This window comes from Hetaerina americana, unplaced genomic scaffold (genome assembly GCF_022747635.1).
Source record: "Hetaerina americana unplaced genomic scaffold, ioHetAmer1.1.p SCAF_8, whole genome shotgun sequence".
In the NCBI taxonomy this organism is placed as follows: Eukaryota; Metazoa; Arthropoda; class Insecta; order Odonata; family Calopterygidae; genus Hetaerina; species Hetaerina americana.
The window spans coordinates 71541675-71561821 of NW_027287427.1; the positions used below are offsets into that span (position 1 = coordinate 71541675).

General features: G+C 34.5%; 1 protein-coding gene across 1 annotated transcript in view; it reads right to left on the reverse strand.

Annotated features, from left to right (window-relative positions):
- Positions 1–20147, reverse strand: part of LOC139698137 (soluble guanylate cyclase 88E-like) — a 345314-nt gene that overhangs the window by 5126 nt on the left and 320041 nt on the right. The window contains exons 5-11 of the mRNA XM_071597061.1: positions 16724–16929; positions 14190–14313; positions 12852–12993; positions 6836–6962; positions 6533–6737; positions 1464–1610; positions 1233–1365 (exon numbers count right to left, since the gene is read on the reverse strand). Of these exons, the coding sequence (XP_071453162.1) occupies positions 1233–1365; positions 1464–1610; positions 6533–6737; positions 6836–6962; positions 12852–12993; positions 14190–14313; positions 16724–16929 (1084 nt within the window). The remainder of the gene's footprint in view (positions 1–1232; positions 1366–1463; positions 1611–6532; positions 6738–6835; positions 6963–12851; positions 12994–14189; positions 14314–16723; positions 16930–20147) is intronic.

The window sequence follows — 20147 nt, forward strand, 5'->3', positions numbered from 1 at the left end:
TACTTGGGAATTCACACTTAGAGTAAGAAGTTGGTGCATCATATTTATGAAGGAAAAATGATTCATAACGATAATTTCAGTTAAAGTTAGTTTTATGGTAGTTAATGGTTAGTGGACTTACTGATGAAATTGGTCATGGCAACAAGGGCTCTCTGATGCTTCGAGGATTTAGAATTCAAAGTTTCTGAATTTGAGGGATTTGACATTACAGCCCGTTTGAGTATTTCCTATCATTCGCCGTCTTCAATATTCAAATGCCACTCAAAATGATGTGTATCTATTTTTATTACCATCTTAGATTTCTTCCAACAATCTTAAATATTGTCATGCTATACGTAGCACTTCATCTGTTTTTATTCCTGTTCAATTCACTTTTTCTATCCTTCTGCACATCCAGATCTTAAAAGTGAAGCTTTTAAGATGTGGTTATGGAGGAGGAGGGTAGGGATGAACAGAAGGGAAAAAAATTGTCAGCCATGGTAAAAGAGAAGGTTGTTGGAAGAAATTACAAGAAGGAAGGAGCAGTGAATTCAGAGCGTGTTACATGATACTTAGATATTGAAGACTGCGAGTGATGAGAGGGAATAAAGTTAGGATAGGGAGTTAGAGGCAGGAAAAGAATGGGCATGTTGGATGGTGTGGAGGGAGGCAGGTGAAGTGTGTAGAAGGAAGAATAGATTATTGTTATGTTGATTTGTTTAGTAGTTAATGGTACTTAATTTCACATAAGGTTAAAGGGTAGCAATGCTTAGTTCCTGGATCCATCAAAGCATAGCTTGACCGTGGAAATTATTCTAAATATTACTTGAATTACTTAGCTTTGGGTATGGCCCATCCAGAGTTATGTAAGCAAGTGATCTCAGTGAATCAAAAAAGATGGATTTAGAGAAATGGAGGCTTACTGTCTCAGAGCGGATTAACCTCTTTGCTAAGAACATTTATCATTGAAATGAAGCATTTAATTTCAATGTCTATAAGTCCATTGTAGTGCATGTCATATTTTCTTCCTTAAATATTTGGTGACTTTTGCCTCTTTAAGTTCTCATCATGGAACTGTTCAGGAATTGTCTTTTAAAGTTGCATAGCCATTTGATGTATACTTGAAATCATCTTATGAAAATAGTTTTCACAATTGTGTTCAATTAAAATTTTTTCAGTTTTTATAAAACATTTTTTTCTTACAATAGCTAAACATATGCTATGTCTATGTTGAGCTTTAAAATATAAGGCACCTGTAGAAGGATCTTTGAGGTCAGTGATAGCATCAACCATGTCCAATGCCATATCACAAACTTTTAGACCATGGTGTTCATCTTTGTCAGGGGCTCCACCAACTACCATGTATGCATCCCCTATGGTTTCTACCTGAAAGGAAATGTTTCAGTGGAGGATCAATTGGGGTTCTTGGTGTGAGTAAATTTTAAAATTTTGGATATTAAATTCATTATCTTTTTGAGCAGCACCTTGTACACTCTATTCCTCTCAGTCAGTGTGTCGAATATTGAGTACATGGCATTGAGCATAGACACCACTTCCATAGGGGAGATACGACTGCATATCTCTGTGAAAGTTACCACATCAGAGAAGAGTATAGATACTTCATCGAAAGTCTGAAAAAGAGAAAAATTGCACATTATTAGTTAATATCAGTGTTTTGAAGTATTTCAATAAAAACTATAATGAACCACGTCTTTAGTATCAACTAGCTGAATACCCGGCTTTGCACGGGTTAGGGAGAAACAATAATATAAATATACTACATAAATAAAAACAACAAATTATAAAGTACAATAATACACTACTGTCTCCTGGCAGCATGGCTAGTATCTCCTTGTTAATTTCATTAACATCATCGTTCATAGGAGCAAGAATGGCTCTTTCTCGCAACCATTCTAAATTTTTATAATTTTGATTAACGTTAGGATAGACTGCTTGTATCATATCGCGGACAGTTTTCACCGATACACATAAATCTGATGACAATTTTATCATACCAGATGCTTCAATAACTAATCTATCTTCTCCAATCTCCAAAAGTTTATTTGCAAAATTTTGAGCATTCCCATCTCTTAAGAGGATTCGCATGTTTGGTTTAAGGCTAATTTCCTGGACATGATTCCATAGAACAGAATGTTTTAAACAGGCATAAATTTCATCGGCTGGAGTCGATTTTGGAATGACAGGCAGAGTTTGATGGAAGTCTCCACACAGGAGTACCAGAGCTCCTCCCATTAAACTGCAGTTTCCTCTAAGATTCTGAAGTGTTGTGTTGAGGGACTCAAGAGATTTTTTATGAGCCATCGTACACTCACCCCATACTATCAATTTACATTCTATAAGAACTTGTGCCTGGTCGCTTGTTTTATTTATATGACATGTGGGATTTTCTTGTCGGGAAATATTAAGTGGCAACTTAAGGGCAGAGTGGGCTGTTCTCCCTCCTTCCATTAATGTCGCTGCAATACCTGAAGATGCAACGGCTAGAGCAATTTCTCCATGAACCCTGATTTCAGCGAGAACTAAATTAATTAAAAATGTTTTTCCTGTGCCACCAGCAGCATCAAGAAAAATGATACCTCCTTCTTGTTTATCTACTTGATCCATTATTGTTTCGTACGCGAATTTCTGATCTTCATTAAGAAGTGGCTTTTATCCGCGATGTATGCTTCTAAGTCTAAGACATTGTAGCTAGTTTCACGTATATAATCTGGATAAAATACACCCTGTTGATCTTGTACAGGTGCAAAGAGACCGAGTTCCACTTAAGTCTTGTTAACCATGGTGATACACTTTTCCTCCAAAATAATCAGTTTTATTAAAAATGTCAGAGTTAAACGTAATATCCAATGTAGGATTTTCACTTCGAACTTTAGCCAGTATATCCTCACTCATTGATTCTTTATATTTTTCCCATAATGTTTTTGGGTTAGATGGATTACAGGAGGTTATTATGATGGCAAACAAAATTCGGATTTGTCCTGGAAGAGAAATCAAACTGGCCTCTCGCAATGAGTCATCCCAGTGTTGATCTCCTTCTAGCAACCCTAAATTCTGGCAGGCTTCTCTGAATGTCTCACATATTTCTCCGTTTACCGTTCTTAATTCTGCAAATGAGCGAGGTCCTCTAATGATATGTAGAAGCATTCTTAAAAAATAACACTCGGCGTTGTTAGGATGGACTGTGTAGACTCGGCCCAATGCGTCACATGAATAAATATTATTCTCAGGATCAAAGTTGCCCATTTTTCTTCTACAAAAGACTTTCCTTGATGTATTCCACGTATAATATCTCGGCAATTCTGAATACAATAGTGTTCTTGCAAAAGTATCCTGCTGGCATAGTTGGAAAAATGCTGTTTCTATGACAGCAAAAAAGTAAACAAATTACATACATACAAACCAACACTCTCCTTTATATATATATAGATGAATTTGGGGGATGTGGTAGTCCAGTAGGTAGAGCCATTGGCTACCAAAAACAAAGGGCTTGGTTTCAATTCTAGGTGATGCCTCTGGGCAACCTTGGGTTCACCTAATCTATGTGATTTTTTGGGTGCCTGATCATCTTGAGAAATATGGAAAGCAACCCTCTTCATTCCCTCCTCGGATATGTAGATTTGTAATGCCATTTTGAGGATAGTTCTGGATGGGCTCACTTATCAAACCAACCTTTGGATCGATAACTTTGGATTTACTAATAAATTAAGAATCCTCTTTTCAAATGTTATGCTAGCCTTACAATTAGCAAAATATTTGAGCATTTTATTACGAATTAAAATAAATTTGCTCATTTAAATTCACTTATAATATGTGTTAATTTAGTTAATTCAAAATTTATTCACTGTAGTAATCAATTAGCAGTATTATACACTTTACAGGAGAGAGGTTTTACCTCAACATGATATTTTAGATTAAGCTTGGGGTGTTAGTTATCTGACATTGTAGTAGGGGTAATTAAACTAAATTATTGGCATCTCCTCAACCTGCTAACGGACCCTGGTGTTGAAGGTACCACATTTTAACATATAACGTATGAATTTTATGCTAATTTTGACATATAACACATAGTAATGTGACAGTAGATTAAAATATTATTCCTCATCCTATTTTGCATATTTATTTGTGACTGATGACCTATGAATGTTTTGTGTGGGCCATTATGCCTATGAGACAAATCAGTGAAGTTTCAAATGTTAGCAATGGTGTTGGTGTCTCGTAAAATCATCGGGAAGGGGAGGATCTTTGTGACTTTCAGAATACAAGTTTTGCTCCATTGTAATATAGGTTGAAGTTGAAAGAGGATTCGTGAACAACTGAGTGCTCTAACACCAGTAGTGTTTAGTGTGGTTGGCTTCCACACTGTCTCCCTTTGGCCTTAAGTTGTGTTTTTATTATTGTTTTTATAGCATTTGGATATTTAAAATTTTAAGTATGTTGTGGCATTTGTCATTTAGTGAGGATTCACTAATCCTATTCTAAAGACGAATAAGAAAAATATTGGCCAGTGAAAATGGAACAATAGACACATGCCTAATTCTTTTTCAGACACTTAATTGCCCATTAGTTTTCGACCTCTTATATTCAATTCAGTTGTATTGATTCTTATTTTATGCACTTTGTCTTTTTTGCACCTTAATTTATTTATAGACCATAAAAATCCAGCACAGCTGAACATCGAATAGCAACAAACTGCACTCCATATCTCCAACTCCTGTTTGTCTTAAAAACTTCACCTAATCATCTATTTAACTTAAAGAATGCATTTTCATACACAAATCTGACAATTTATGTTCACACTGAGGCCCCACTGTCTCAATTCTCTTAAATATCCTTATAAATTCAAATAACCCCATTTCACATCAACCCCTACCTTGCCTTTTTTTCTGTTCTGCCTTACTTCCCCACAATCTGTAATGTAGGCATTTGGTAACCATTTTTTGCCTGATGAAGATGACTTTGTCATTGAAATAGCATTGGAACTCCCTGTTTTTCTCTCTTCTTAGCCTTTTCTGCAGATATTTCCTAAAATACTTTTTGTCCCTCACAGCGACTCTATCCGTCCATTACACCACTTCCTTACCCTGGTGATCCCCCGCTACTTTGTCCATTAGGGCACAGTGAAAATATCCCCAACATCTACCCAGTTCTGAATTTGCCCATTATCAAGGCATTCTCTCACCTCACAATCTTTGGCCATTAAAAACAATGACCAAGGAATCACAATTCATAGGTGATCTGTTAAAATATGGCTCCCTTAAATATCTCTTCATAAATAGTCAGCTAATTATGTTGCCTCATTTTCTAATGCCTGTCAGTCCTTAATTACCCACTTAACCTAAATCATTTTAATTTACTAATGTTACCTTTCACTCATCACAATTGAGTCTCAAGTGTAGTGTTGAACATCTTAAGTTTCTGCTATGTCAAATCCTAATTCAAGCCTCAAATTGAATTATTTCTGGGAGCATTACTTTTTCCACTTAGAAAAACATGTGTTCTTGATTTGCCCTCCTAAAAAAGTACTGTGCTTGATGGAAACAGTCTGTGAAATTGCTACCAGTATTTTTATCGGTGTTGTTATAAACGTCATACTTTGATACCAATAACAGCAGATTTTTTCTGCTCATATGGAACATAACTCCTTTTCGAATATACTTCATGTACTTGATATAGGTATATATTCTGACCATCATTGTGAACCAGCGATTCAGTTTTTCTTGTCATTGTTTTACTTCAAGTCTCAAAAATGAACTTGGAAGCTGTCCATCATTCGGGATAATGAAAAATACCACCCTCAATGTTAAAGCACTCTGACATCATGACTTGGGATAAATGTGTGGTATATAATAAATATATATATACAATATATATATACAATAAATCTTTTTGGTGTAGTTAACTCGAGAGGGAAGTGTTAGTTCATTTCCTCTCCTATGTAATGTGAAAAATGTTATTTTTACAAAGGTTTCCTCATTCAAGTTACCTGCTTCAAATGCATCAAAATTTGGTGATACTTATGCTGTAGTATGCACATGCTAAAATTATTTTCCTGCTTAATGTAAGTTTTTAAATGGATTGTGATTGGATAAATCTTGGGTAAGGTGTGCTTCAAAAATGAATAATCCAGAGTGGCAAAATTGGAAACTATCCTATCATTGCATATTAGGGCTTATTTCTATTTATATTATTCTCTGAAAATATTTTTATGAAATAATTGAGCATTTCTATGAAAAAAAACTTATTTCACATCAAATTTTGTTTGTTATGACCATGATTTTGGTTCAGCACCTTGTCATCAGTGAAAGAAAAAAGCAATGTTGTGAGCCTCATCTCTTCTTCATTGACAATGCCCCCAGCAGTCTGGGTGCACTTTGGTAAAATTTTATTTTCCCCTTTTACCTTGTGATGATGTGCTGCAACAGAGCCTTGATTGTAATAAACAAAAGTTTTTGTGGAATAACTTAATGCATATTTACTCACAAACATGAAACAAATCAACCAGATAATGCCTGAACCAGTCATCATTAATTACCTCGCAAGTATCGATTGGATTCTCGCCAGTGCGCAGCCTGTCTGCAACTTGTTTGGGTATCATTTGATATAAAAGTTCATCTGTTCTTTTCATTTCCAAATCCAATTTTTTCATTGAGTCCTCAAGTTTTTTTGATTTTTGTTGCTCTTGGTCAAGTGCTAGCTTGAGTTCTACCGATTGTTGAGTACCAGCCAGCATCAAGTCTCTGGATGGAAAGATTCATAGATGTATTATTAGTACAGATCAAAACGATAATGCAAAAAACGAGCTTTTAAAGTGATTCCTGTAAGTGATACTATTTACCTGCTGAAATCGTGCATGGAGAGGTCATTGATGAAAAGTCCATTTAACACTAGACTGTTTAAGTCTGGCATCACAGGCGTTGCTAGGTATAAAATCATTTTCCAGTTTTCCATGTATATCATTTGTCCTGAAGAAAGCACAGAGGTTGCTTTATTAAATATATATTCTAATATATGACTGTGAAATAGACTGAAATATCATGAGAACAGAAAAAATGCCCAATTACTCATGATCATCATGTATTGATTATTGAAATTTGTTATAAAGCAATTGCACTTGTTAAGTATAGAGTACTTTATTAACATAATTGTCCTATTTTAAATATGAATTATTCTATATAATATTTTGGTGAATGTAAAAGAATATTTTGAGATTAATGATCTAAACTTATTTATAAATCTATATTTATCATCTTGGGTTGCTTGACAAGTATTCCTATAATATGTAAGCTTAATTTAAGCCTTTACAATAGTACTATGGGCGTAATCTCTGAATGTTGGGGTGGAAGGGAAAATCCTAAAGGGGTCCCTTTAAATTTATCTTTCTCACAAAAATGCATATATTTAGAGGCACCAACTTACTTATATAAGGAAACAAAATCAAGGAAAAGTTTTGAGAAAATGCAATTTTCAGCCTGACCCATGAAAATTTTAATTTAAAAATCTCTGAGATGAAATGATACATATTGATACCATAAGCTGTTTTATGGTTTCTTTTACATTTAATGCATTAAATAGTATAACTGTGATTGCAAGTCTCATTGCATCCATTGTGAGCCTTTCTTTTAAATAATTTTAATTTGTGCAATTGATTTGGCTGCATATGGAAATATATATTGACCTTTAAAAGAATTTTTAATGTATTTTTAAAGTGTTAGTTTAGTTTTCTCATTTTTGCTGTGAAAATCCCATGAGTATTTAAAACCTTAATATTGCATTTTAAAACAGAAGAATTTTTAGGATATAAATCAAATAGTTATAAATGATATCAATAAAACTTAGGTAGATGTAATACATCAGAGGAAATTCATTTAATTCATTGGTAAGGTTACAATTGAGTCATTCTAAGTAAAATCACCCCAAGGTGGTGTTTTGACCATTGAATTTAGACTCATTTTTTGCCACTGCAGCTAGCTAAAATAAAGATTTGTTGTAGAAATTTTGCTGAGTAATAATTACACAAGCCAGTATTTATAGTTAAAACTGTTTGAAAGTAACATACACTAACTGTGTGCTAACAATTTCTTGGCCTTGAAGGTGGCCAAAGCGATAAGGAAATAGCTATTTTAATAGTGTAGAATGAAAAAAGTAAATCGTAATATCCATTTAAAAAACCCATGACTTAGTGTGTTTCCATTACTAATGAAATAAAGCTAAAGTTTCTTGTACTTCTTGTTAATTTTTAATTCCTTTCTTCAAACATTTTGACATTGAAAGAATTTCAATTGCGACTATCTGAAATTTGAGGCGAGCTTACAATTTGAAATTTTGCCCAAAGATATTCTCCATTGCACTCGATAAACCTTTTTAATGTTGTGGTTTACATGCTGTACATTTTACTCATTCAATCCATGCAAAATGTTCAAATGTTTTGGCTATAATGGTGAAAGTGACATCAATTGACCAAATTCCACTTGATGATTTTTACAATCATGAAATTGTCAATTCTTCTTGTTTTTGTTTTAATTTTCATAAAAAATAATGCGTGTTACATATTTTCATTCCTCTTGGCATTTTCTTTTTCCCAGTTGTAACAGAGATCTGGGGAAAAGAAAACCGCCACTATTGTTGAATGATTGCATCAATTTTGTGTTTTGTTTATTTTGCGGGGCAGTACAAGAAAATATAATGGAAGCACCATGGGTAACGTTGTGTTCTGACATGCCACTTGATTGAGAAAGTTGAAGTCCTAAGCCATCTTGTATCTATTTTGTTTCTTTGTTAAAATTGAATATGCCGAATATCAATGTAACAAAAGCCTTTGTATTGCAAGTGAATGAATGGAGCCTAACACGGCCACTGTTTATGCATACCAGAAGCAGTTGATTCTGTTTACCCAGGAATTCGTTTCAACTTGGATGAAAATAAATATCAGGTGGAGAAAAATCGAAAAATGGAAAAAATTCTTCTACCCTGTGTAAATGTGGGAGAGATTTTTTCATTGAAGCCAAATTATATTTGTTTGTTTCAAGCTACAGTAATGGTTTCATGGGATTGATTGGATGGCAAAGAGATTTGTCACAGTGGAAAATCTTAAATTGACATCCATCCTCCTAAGGGCGTGTCTGTTTTGTGTGGAAATAACCATGTCATAATATTTGTCACAGCAACCAGAGACATCAATTAGTAGCATGAATATCTCAAAGACTGCTGTGGTTTTAACACCATGGTGTATTTGTATTGTTGGTAGGTACTTCACATGATCCATGCTCCAATTTCATCGCCTCTGAACAAAAAAATTATTTTTGCATCTCCTGCAGGGATTAGCCAAAATTTCATTTTTGTAAATGATATTTTTTGCAGTTCATATGCTATAATTATCATAACTTTAACCTTAGAGAATTTATTGCATTTAAGAGAATGAGGAAGGGAAGAAGTTTGAGAAAATATAATGTAGAAGAATAATTGTGGAAAATGGGAAGGAGTACGAGGAGGCAATTGATGAAATATTGTGTGAGGATGAGTAGATGGGTACAACTGATGAAAGATTTGAATGATGTAAGCAATGAATGAAATTGGCAAATGAAAAGATAGGATTGGAAAAAAATTAGGATTCCATGGGTTTGGAGGATGGGTGAAATAATAAAATGGGAGAACATAAATGTAGAATTAGAGAAGAGAAAGTACAAAGAAGTAAACAATAACCTGAGTTGAGAAACTAATTGGGCAAAGGATGATGGGAACAAGCATAGTGTGAGGATATGGAGAGTTCACAGAGATGGAGAAATGGGTGTGCAATACATGAAAGTGAGGGAACTGTCTGGATGTGAGGAAGGAATTTTCATTTGCACTATTACAGAAGCAGCAGGTAAATATTAAATAAAGAAGAAACCGTTCTTAAAATATGGAAAGAATACATAGATGAACAATTTTTGATTAAGATAAATGGTCAGTTAGTTTGGATATTGAAAAGGATTATTTATTGGATATAATGATAGCTAAGACAGAAGTACTTGGCTGCTTGATTGAAAATTCATCAAAGGAAATAAATTGAAGGAGGCTGTGGGAATAGGTAGTAAGGGACACAAAATATGACTAGGACATGTTTTAATACACCGCAAATTTTGAGAAGGCATTTAACTGAGTAAACTGGGTACCATCAATGAACAGTTTATGGAATATAGTAGAAGACAGGTGATAGAGACTTTCTATCTAGAACTGAATAGTGACTGAAGCTTCATAATTGAAAATGGTAGGCAGGGAGGAAGATGAGGATATCCATTTCCATTGCTTATTTTAAATATAATATGCATGGGTGAAATGTCAGGGAGACATGGTAAGGACTGAGAGTAGGTAGAGAGCTTGATTTAAATTTGTGGATAATGAAGAATTAGGTGGTCTGTCAGCCAAAGGGTTGCATTAATGGATTGGCCCATTGCAGAATCAGTGTGATAGGTATAGCAAGAGAAAATAATAATAACACGAAGGTAATGATTCCCAAGATATTAGAATGCAAATATAAAACTTATACTTAAGGACAAAAACTAGGACTGGTAACATTATATCAATTTGGAAAGTGTATATGGTGAGGGTGGGTTGATTGGTGGTGACATCAAACAAGCAATTTACTTAGGTAAAGATGAATTTACAATGAGATAGGAGTTGATAACAGGCGCAAAAAGTAAATATGTCAAGAAAAGACCTGTGAAAACTTATACTATGGAATGAAAATTTTTTTTATTTGGAAAATTAGGTTATTGAGTCAGGAAGATAAATGTAAATTGGTGGCTTTTGAGATACGTGGGTGTGGAGAAGAATGGAAAAAAATTAATTGGGCGGGAAGGAAAAAACAAAGTTCTGGGCATTATAGGGGAGAGAGAAGGTTGTTTTGAGAACTTCAAAGAATGCAGGAAATAGCAATGATATGCTAAAGACAGTAGCAGAGAGGGGCATGCTAGGAAAGCAAGGAAAAGAAAAGGCATATGGATGGTATTCAGAAACCTAGAATGTATGCAAAGTTAGTGTGAGTTATTCTAATGTACGTATGGTATTGGGTCTAAGAGTATTTTGTAAAATATTTTGTCCCCAAAAGTGCTGTTGATATGTATTTTGATAAAACGTTCCGAGAGAGAGAAATAAAATTTGCTCATAAATTATATTTATATTAATGCACCATTAGTAATCCTTCTGCCAAACCTGCCTTTTTTTTTACTGACATTGGGCATTGGTTGAATGATGTGGTTAAAAACAATTTTGTTATGCCTCCAATCCTCCCAGATGTCTTCCATGATGTTGAGCGTAAATATTGGAGGTTTCTGATTTTATTTTCTTAATCCACAACAAGATAATGACATGTCCAAATAGAAAGGCAATAACTGCCTCAGAAGAGTGCTATAATTGAAAGTTTTGATATTTATAATTTCCCCAGTTTGTGTGTGTGAATCTTTTTCATTAATTCTTTCAGTAGTTTTTCAGTTTAGTATTTTATGTAGCCCTATAGGTCTTAAATGAGCTGTGATTATATTTTTGTAACAGATATGTATTCCCATATGATTAATGATCATTGGATTGCATTTAACTTGCAGACCAAAACCTAGATTTTGCCACCTCAGAATGGTCATTTTTATAACTCTGGTTAATTGACCAATACTCTCATGATTAATAATACTATGCATGTCTCCATGAGTGACATTTATTTTGGAAACTGCTGTTTCCCTCTGTGGACATTTCAACCCTTTGTAACTGGCACTTTATGAACTTAATCATTAGCATGCAAGAAACATGCTTTAGATGTACTTATTAACTTGTGACCAAAGCCTCATTCGTTTTGCATTTTATAATTACTACATTACAACACTGATTGCATCTCCATCCATTAGGTTCAAGCAGCTGTGTCATTTGCATTAGTCAGCAGAGACTAACATTATAGAACATGCTTTCCTGAAGTGAGTCATGGATGCAGAAATTCTTGTTAAATCAAGAAATACTACCCTGGTCAGTGGCTAAGTCTTTATGATAGACAGCAAGCATGGGAGTAATGCAATCAGGGATGTTGATTTCCCTCCTCTCCCATAATAAATTCTAGGCACCTTCATAGTTCCATAGGTTGTTACCAAGATTTGGTGATCCATTATTTTGAATGATGTCAATGCTAATTACCTATTTTCCAGTATTGCAATTATTGTAAAATTCTTCTAAGTAGTTCCCTTAGGCGTCTACACATTTTTGCCTGTGATTCAGCCATGAACTATGAATCCTGGAAGGAGTTTATGTTAACCTAGGTTAAAGCCTTTGTGAGGTGGGTTTGGATCACTTTGATAGTCCCAAATGGACTCCTTTCAGGTCGTTCTTGGTTCTTGGGAACAGGAAAAAGCCTGCTCTGGCCAGTTCAGGACTGTAGAGAGGCTGAAGCAGCCCTGAGCAAAGTTGTGCTTGGACAGATACTGCCAGATTGCTCATTGTCATTTTTTCGATCATCTAAACCTTTTTGTATAGATAATGCATGCTTTATCAATGGGAAAATATGATATTTTACCCTGAAACATCAGCATAGACTTGTTTCAAATTTTGAATGGCTTCATTTGTTATAAGTATAATTCCATTCATTATTCTTTATCAAGGAATTTATATCAGGCTTCAAACTTTCAATGTTTTCATTCTGATAAGAAAACCTTGACTTGTCTTATACTTGCATATAAATGGTGATGAAAGAATGAAATCAATGAAAAGATGATGGAAACAATCTGTGGAAAACCAGGTTAACTTAACTTCCTTGATGACTTAGGTTATACATATTTTGAAACTTAAAAACATACCCTTGAGTAGTGATTTACCACATCACTAATTTTAAACATCACCTTTTAGACGTAAATTATTTTCAGTTTGTTCATCAGGCTCGTCCATAGTTGACATAAGTTCCTCCCTTCTGTCACGGGATGAATCAGGCATGACGGGGTCTGTTGTGATTATCTCAAATATATTATTTGTGCGATTCAGGATCTGTAATATACAAGGAGAAGTGTTTAGATCTTGTTTACCCTAATATTTCTTAGACATTTCAACCCATTTATAATGGAAAGCGGATGAATGAAAAATTAGTGGTTGGTTTATAGAAATTCAAGTTCATCATCATTTTGTTTTTTATTAATAGTAGGGCTTAATTTTTGCTGTCATTTCATTAATCCTTTCCATATTCCCAATTATTGTTCATTGATGTAATACCTACTACCCAAAATTAAATGCTGTTATTTCATTATCAGGTATTTTTTATGCAAAGAAAATTATCAGTACAATAAACTTGGTGAAATGCTGTTATTGCATGTAGGAAACTATTATGCAACAATTTTTGTTTAAAATTGTAACATACATTTTTCATCTGGCCCACGAATACATGCTTAACATTTTCCAATGGTTGACAAGCTTGGAGACAGGATATACATTATTTGGAACATGTGAAAATATATCATGTTACATTCCAATCATATCATAAAATAGCCACCAAATACATTTCTTAATCCCAGTAATTGTATAAGATATGATATTTGTAAAATGATATTACAGTGGAACTCCAGCAATTAACTCATGTTTCAGAGTATAGGATATTTTTTAGACTATTTCAAAGACATTTTTTATAGATAGAAGCTTATGTTCCAATAAAAGATTTTCACATGCTGAAAATGACAGTTTGGAATGCTTGCATCTTTCATTACATTTTTTATTAATTGTGATTTAATATAATTTTCGGGCCTGCCATTGGTCATACTTAAATTCATGAGCATCCTCTCTTTTTAGAAGAGGTAGAATGTTACTCTGACCACAATATGAACAATTAGGATGTTATCCCTTGGCTAAAATCATTGGGGAGGGGAGGAGGTATTGGAATGTGAAAAAAGTGCCCAACCATAGGCAATTGGTTACTCTCATTTACTTGGTTTTGTGGTACACAGTGACCCTTGTGGGCTTTCAATCTGACATGTACATCCTCAAAGATTAAAGCCTAGATAAATCATTACACTATACCATTATATGTAAGTAAACCTTTAGAGAGATTAATGACAATCACATGTGCATATTATATAAGGTGATGTGTTCTTCCTCAAGTGTTGAGGTGATAATTGTGAGTGACAGAGTCAAATCCAGAGAATCTTATGTTAGATTATCGATGATGATTGAGAGTTATATTTATTCTAACTTACTGTGTGGAAAACGAAGGGAATGAGAGGTCTGAGAAGGTCAAATTTGTCTGTGATCTTCTTGTTGAGGAGCTGCGGTAAAATCTGCATCAGTGCCATCCCAATACTTCGAATGACCATGTCAGATCTGAAAGAGAGTTTAAAACATACATTTTATCATTTTAATTGCATCATTTTTTCATAGCCATTCCATACCCTTCTTATAATTATTTCTACTAATACATGGTTTTTATTCTATCTCACTAATTGTGCTTTTGTGTTATGGAGCATATTTTCCAAAATGTCAACGATAAAAAGTCATATAAATGTGAAATTTTATTGTATGCATTATGGCTGCATATAAAATAATCTGTTGAGGCCAGTTTTTCATTTTTCTTCCATTGTATATTTTGGAAAAAGGTACAATAAAAACCTGTGTACTTACATATTAAAACTTAAGTGTCATTAAAAAAATGTGCATATTTAAATATAACCATAAACACAAAATCAAGATTTGGTAGGTGATGGTAGAGTTCACCCAGTAGTAAGCCCTAAGGTGTGTGAAATTCACACATCAGGGTAGGGGGTTAGTTCCTTTCCCTGTGTCGGTTATGGTTTCCCAGGAAAATCTAGTACATGAAAAATCATATAGCTTGGGTGGAGCTGCAGGGGCCCAGAGTGCCTTGCCTGGGAATTGAACCTGGGACCCAGTCAGTTGTCCAACGCTCTACCCCCTTGACTACAGCGACCGTATATAAATATATATATATATAATATATATAACATATATATACATATATATATATGTATATACTATATATAAATATATATGTGTATATATATATATATATATATATATATATATATATATATATATATATATAAAACAGCACAATAGAAACCAAAATAAATCAGGTAACATATAACACATTGAGGACACATTGTAGATTGTTTGAGCTTTCGGCCTTCTCCAAGGCCTTTCTCAAGTAAGATAAATGTATATATATATATATATATATATATATATATATATATATATATATATATATATATATATTGCATAAATACACACACCTACTCACATCTAGTACTGTGGTGCATCCACACTCCTTTTCAAACTGACAGGCAATGAATATAATTAATATGACATTAATTTTATGATTTTCCTTCATTTGTTAATAACCTCATATCATTAAAATTTGTCTCTAGATAGTTAAAAATTTCACAACGAGCAGCTTGAAATTTCTCTTTGTCCACTAAATGGAAAATTTGATTCATCAAAGGATGAGAGTGTGTGTAAAAGTGAATTTGGCTGAGTGTACAAGAGGAACCTATTGAGAAAGCCTATCAGTATTTGAGGTAGTGGATATTTGAATTATTTTTTATATTAACTTTGTTTTGATTAGTTTGAAATTAGTCAGGCTATATACATTTGAGGATGATTTAATTTTTTCCACAGCCCTTTTCATTAAAAAGCACAGCTCTATGGTAACAGATGCAAGTTAAGCATTCATCAAAATATGCTAAGCTCTTTGTGCAACTAATTTTTAGGGTATTTGTTCATGATTTCTGGGAATTAGTGCGAGATAATGCCTGAGATCTACTTTGGTACTTTAATACTATGAAAATATATATGTCTTGAGCAACTTAGAATGAAAACTAATTTATTGACAGATTGCATATGCTCTGGTTTGTGGGATAATCTGTAAATTGGCCGGTGTATTGCAAAAAATATTTTTGCCCTTAAGAACTGAAATAAAATAAGGCATCATGTTCGTTGTTTTGCATAAAAATGTCTCAAAACTATTTGTTTAAATTCGGAATACGCTTATTTTAATTTGTCTGCTGAGTAATCTGGTAGGTTCCTATTCACTTTGATTGTTCTAGTTTATTTGGTTCCAATTTGTTTTGCGTTTCTATTGTGGGGATGAAGTTATGGGATACTTTTAGTTGAAAATACTTTCCAACATTTTTTTCTATCGCCCTAAAAACCCTGAATTTCTAGGAACAAATATTAATTCAGAAATAGGAATGATGGGCATATGAAAAACTTTGATTCCAGAAATACCCCAGCAATGCTGTGGACATCAGCAGGATTTTTCGCCGAAAGGGTCAAGTGGGTGGGGGGATGTAGTAGTTTTATTATTGGCTGGCCCTTGTTCAATTTCATTGCCTTTAATAATTAAAATATGGAGGATTGAAAAATAATTTTCCAGAGGTACCAAAACTTCTTTCCAGTGTTCGAGTACTTTCAAAAAATTTTTCTCTCATCTTTTTCTATAAAAACGTTTTATTTTCGTAATCGACGTCCTCCTCAGGTGTCATCTCTTCTCACTCTCTCCCTGTCTATTCTATCTTTGGGACGAAACCGATATTTGCGCCTGCCCAAGCAAGTGATTTCAATTTTTTTGTGGCGTATATTCCTTGTGTTTTCTCTGGTGACTGTTATTTTGGTAATAAACTGGCGTGACACTAGCACATCGTGCCATACCTTTCGCCAAAATGACACCCCAATAGGATAATAAATAAGGGATGGTTTCTTTGTCCATCATACTCACCCAAAAACTATACAGAAAGGAAAAATTTCGAAGATGACAGAGGCGTTGATGGGCAGATGTTTTTCATCTCGGATGAGGGTGAGCGAAGTTTGGCAGAAGACGCGGTTGTCGAAAGAGAGCTGGAACGTCACGTGCGTCGTGTCCATAACCCTCTCCTCTTTCACCAACTCGATCACCATTTCCTTGTGGTAGAAATGCCTGGCCACCTGTTTGGGGAATACACGTGTGTTGATGCATTAACATGTACACCTGTACACACACACACACACTTGTACACCATTTTCGTGCCATTTAATTGGGCCAGATGTAAGTGGCAGCCTTGTCGATCATGATAAATTCTTCAAGGAGGATTTATAGGAAAAGTACAATGCTCAGTAGTAGTATTTAGGGGAGGCGACCGACAGCTGAGGTAATTTGCGCAATTAGGGATGGACAGAAAAGGATAAAGGGTGGAGAGAAACCCGGCGTCGGCATTAGCCTACTCTTTGCGAAAGGCGCCAAGGGGTCCGCAGCTTAACGTCCCATCCGACGGACGGTGTACTCACTCAAAGTGCCCTCCACAAAGGACCTCAACTAGGGATCGAGATACCACTGAAAAATATTCAACACCGCCGGGATTTGAATCCGGCCCCCCTGGGTGGGAAGCCAGTACGATAGCCACCGCACCATCTCGATCCCCAAGCACAATGTTTAAAGAACATCAGTTACTCTGATGACTTATCGAAAATATGTAGTATTTGAAACAGGTAATGATAGATTAACAACTAGCAGACGCCTAAATGGAGTTTTTATTATGTCTATAATATCAACAACGTGATCATAAATTATGTTCCACACAAAAACTGAGACTTGTATGTGAGTAGCATTTGACGATGAGAGAAGGCTTGCTTCGGCAGTATCATTAATGCCTAATGGTACCATTTGTGGAATGTGAAGCGCTGAATTGGAAAAGCAGAAAAATATTAATTAAAATGGCGAGATTTAACCACGTGTGCAAAACTCTGCTCTCATGATGGTTTACATATGTTGAGCCGAAATCTGGGAAAACAATATTGTTTAGTTTGCATTTAGTATCCTCATCTGCTTTCTTTATCCTCACTTATGTTATTCAAAGAGCGTCGCACACACGAATTGAATGTTCTCCCGCACTGATTGCTTGTTAATTATCTTATTTAAGCAATTAATCGATAATAATAACAATTAGATTCAGCTTCTTTCTTTAAAAAGTGGTTGAGCATGAGTAGTAGTCCTCACTATGCACTTAGAATCCCATATATAGATCGCCTCAACTGGGAAAAATATTCCTGATCATAAAAATATTTGTTTTTACTAAAAGTCTACTGCCAATCTCTCTTAAGTCAACCTCATTCACCCCCATGGCCATTTATACCCTAAGTGATATTTGGAAAAGTCCACAGCCTTCATCCATTTCTTCCTGTCTACAGCATCTTCCTCGGTGATCTTCATCTTCTCTAGGTCCAAGTTCACTTGGTCTTTCTAACGTTCTCCAGGCATTCCCCGAGGTTTCCTTCATTGCTGGGTTTTCTCTTCAAGCTTACTTTCCTTTTTTGTTCCAAATGACATTGTCAAGATTTCTGTTTCCCTGGTATTTATTTTTTCACGGTACTTATATCTATTTTCGTTGCTTCTGATCCATGAAAAAGGACTGGTCTACTTATGGTTCTGCAGAGTTTCAAGTTTTATATGGTATTGCTATAACGATGATACTCTCAAACTGTTCAGAGCGTAGAGACTTTTATTTTCTCTGTTTATTCTATTTTGTGTCTCGAGTTGTTCTGTTTTGTGAATTGATGATAGGCCCGGGATATTTTCCACGGTTCAAATCAAAGAAAATCAATAAGTGCCTCACGTTCATCATTGTTGCGTCCGAAATTCATAAATGTGGTATTTGTGTCATTCATTTTTTGTTCTACTAGCTGGATTTCTTTAATTAGTGTTTCTGTCCCCTTTTTTGGCCCTCTTTCCTTATCTAACTCTTACCACGTCATCTGCATAGGTAAGAACTGTTTTATTTTGTCCAATTTTTTAACAAAAGTCAGTTCTCCTTCCTTTTTTAGAGCTTTTTCTAGTGTAAGGTTAAAAAAGTAAGGAAAAGAGATGTTTTCTCTGTCTTATTCCAGTTTTTATTTCAAAGGATGAAAAATATTTGTTTTAAACTTTAAAGTTTTACTTGGAATCCGTAACCGTCAATTCTGATAATCCTATTAGTTTTCTTTGATATGCCGTAGCTTTTTCATATCCCTCGCTTTTCTCCCCTGTCGTCGCTGTTGTAGGCTTCGTTAAAATCCACAAAGAGACCATAGAATACTCAGTTAAGTTACCTGTGTTTTGATATGGCTTCTCTAATACTGTATACTTAGTCTTTTGTAAGTATAATATTGGCTTCTTGAAGATATGCTCCACTTGAAAGAGAAGTTTTAGTAAGCTAAGCAAAACATATCTTTCGAAGTTTTGCAAAAAATATTTTTGTATCTTTTCTGATAGATCGGTAACCCATTAATTTCGTTGCTCGAGTTTAATATTTTCCCAGCGGCGAAAGAGCGAACGAGTAACGCCACTCGATGTCTCTTTTCAGCCTTCTTACCCACGTTCGCACAGTTTAATTTTAAATGTTTCTTATGACGAGGAAAAAATCACTAATTATCAAACTTTCCCTCATTTTTCTTCGTACATCTTTCGCTTTGTGATGAATTTAAATTGCATATTGATTTTTTGAGTGGATAAAATTAGAAGAAACCATGATTTACGTTACCAACACCTGCCTCATGAAGTTAATGTATTTTTGGGTAAAACGTGGAAAAATACTATAAAAATGCGAACACATAAAAATATCACTCACACGTTATTTCTTGATCATTTCGACGGAATTCAGCTCCGTCTTCATCGATCGGAACAAATAGAAGCAATGACTACAGTCATGATCAAGAAATAACGTGAGTGATCTTTTTAAGTGTTCTTATATTGTTTGTTACTGTCAAAGATTGTTATTCAACACTTCCGTGTTACTTCGACGAAATCAATCTCATATATATATATATATATATATATATATATATATATATATATATATATATATATATGAGATTGAGGTTCTACTATTTAACATAGTAGACCCGCAAAGTACGTAGTAGGCAGTCTGTTACCACTCTTCCGTGTCTGACTTCATTTCTTCCATAAAAATATTAAATAGCATCACTCAGATTAAAGGGTTTTAAATTATACGCATCCGTTCAATTGAAATCATGATCAATCTATTTACTCTGGAAACCCTTGATGGTACAAGAATGTAGTCACACTTGGCATACTTAAAATCCAAGGCCCGAGTCGTAGTAATTATTGCTTGTTGCTATTGTGCTTCCCCTCGCCCTTTGAGGTAAATTGCGGAGGATTACGCAGAGAGTAA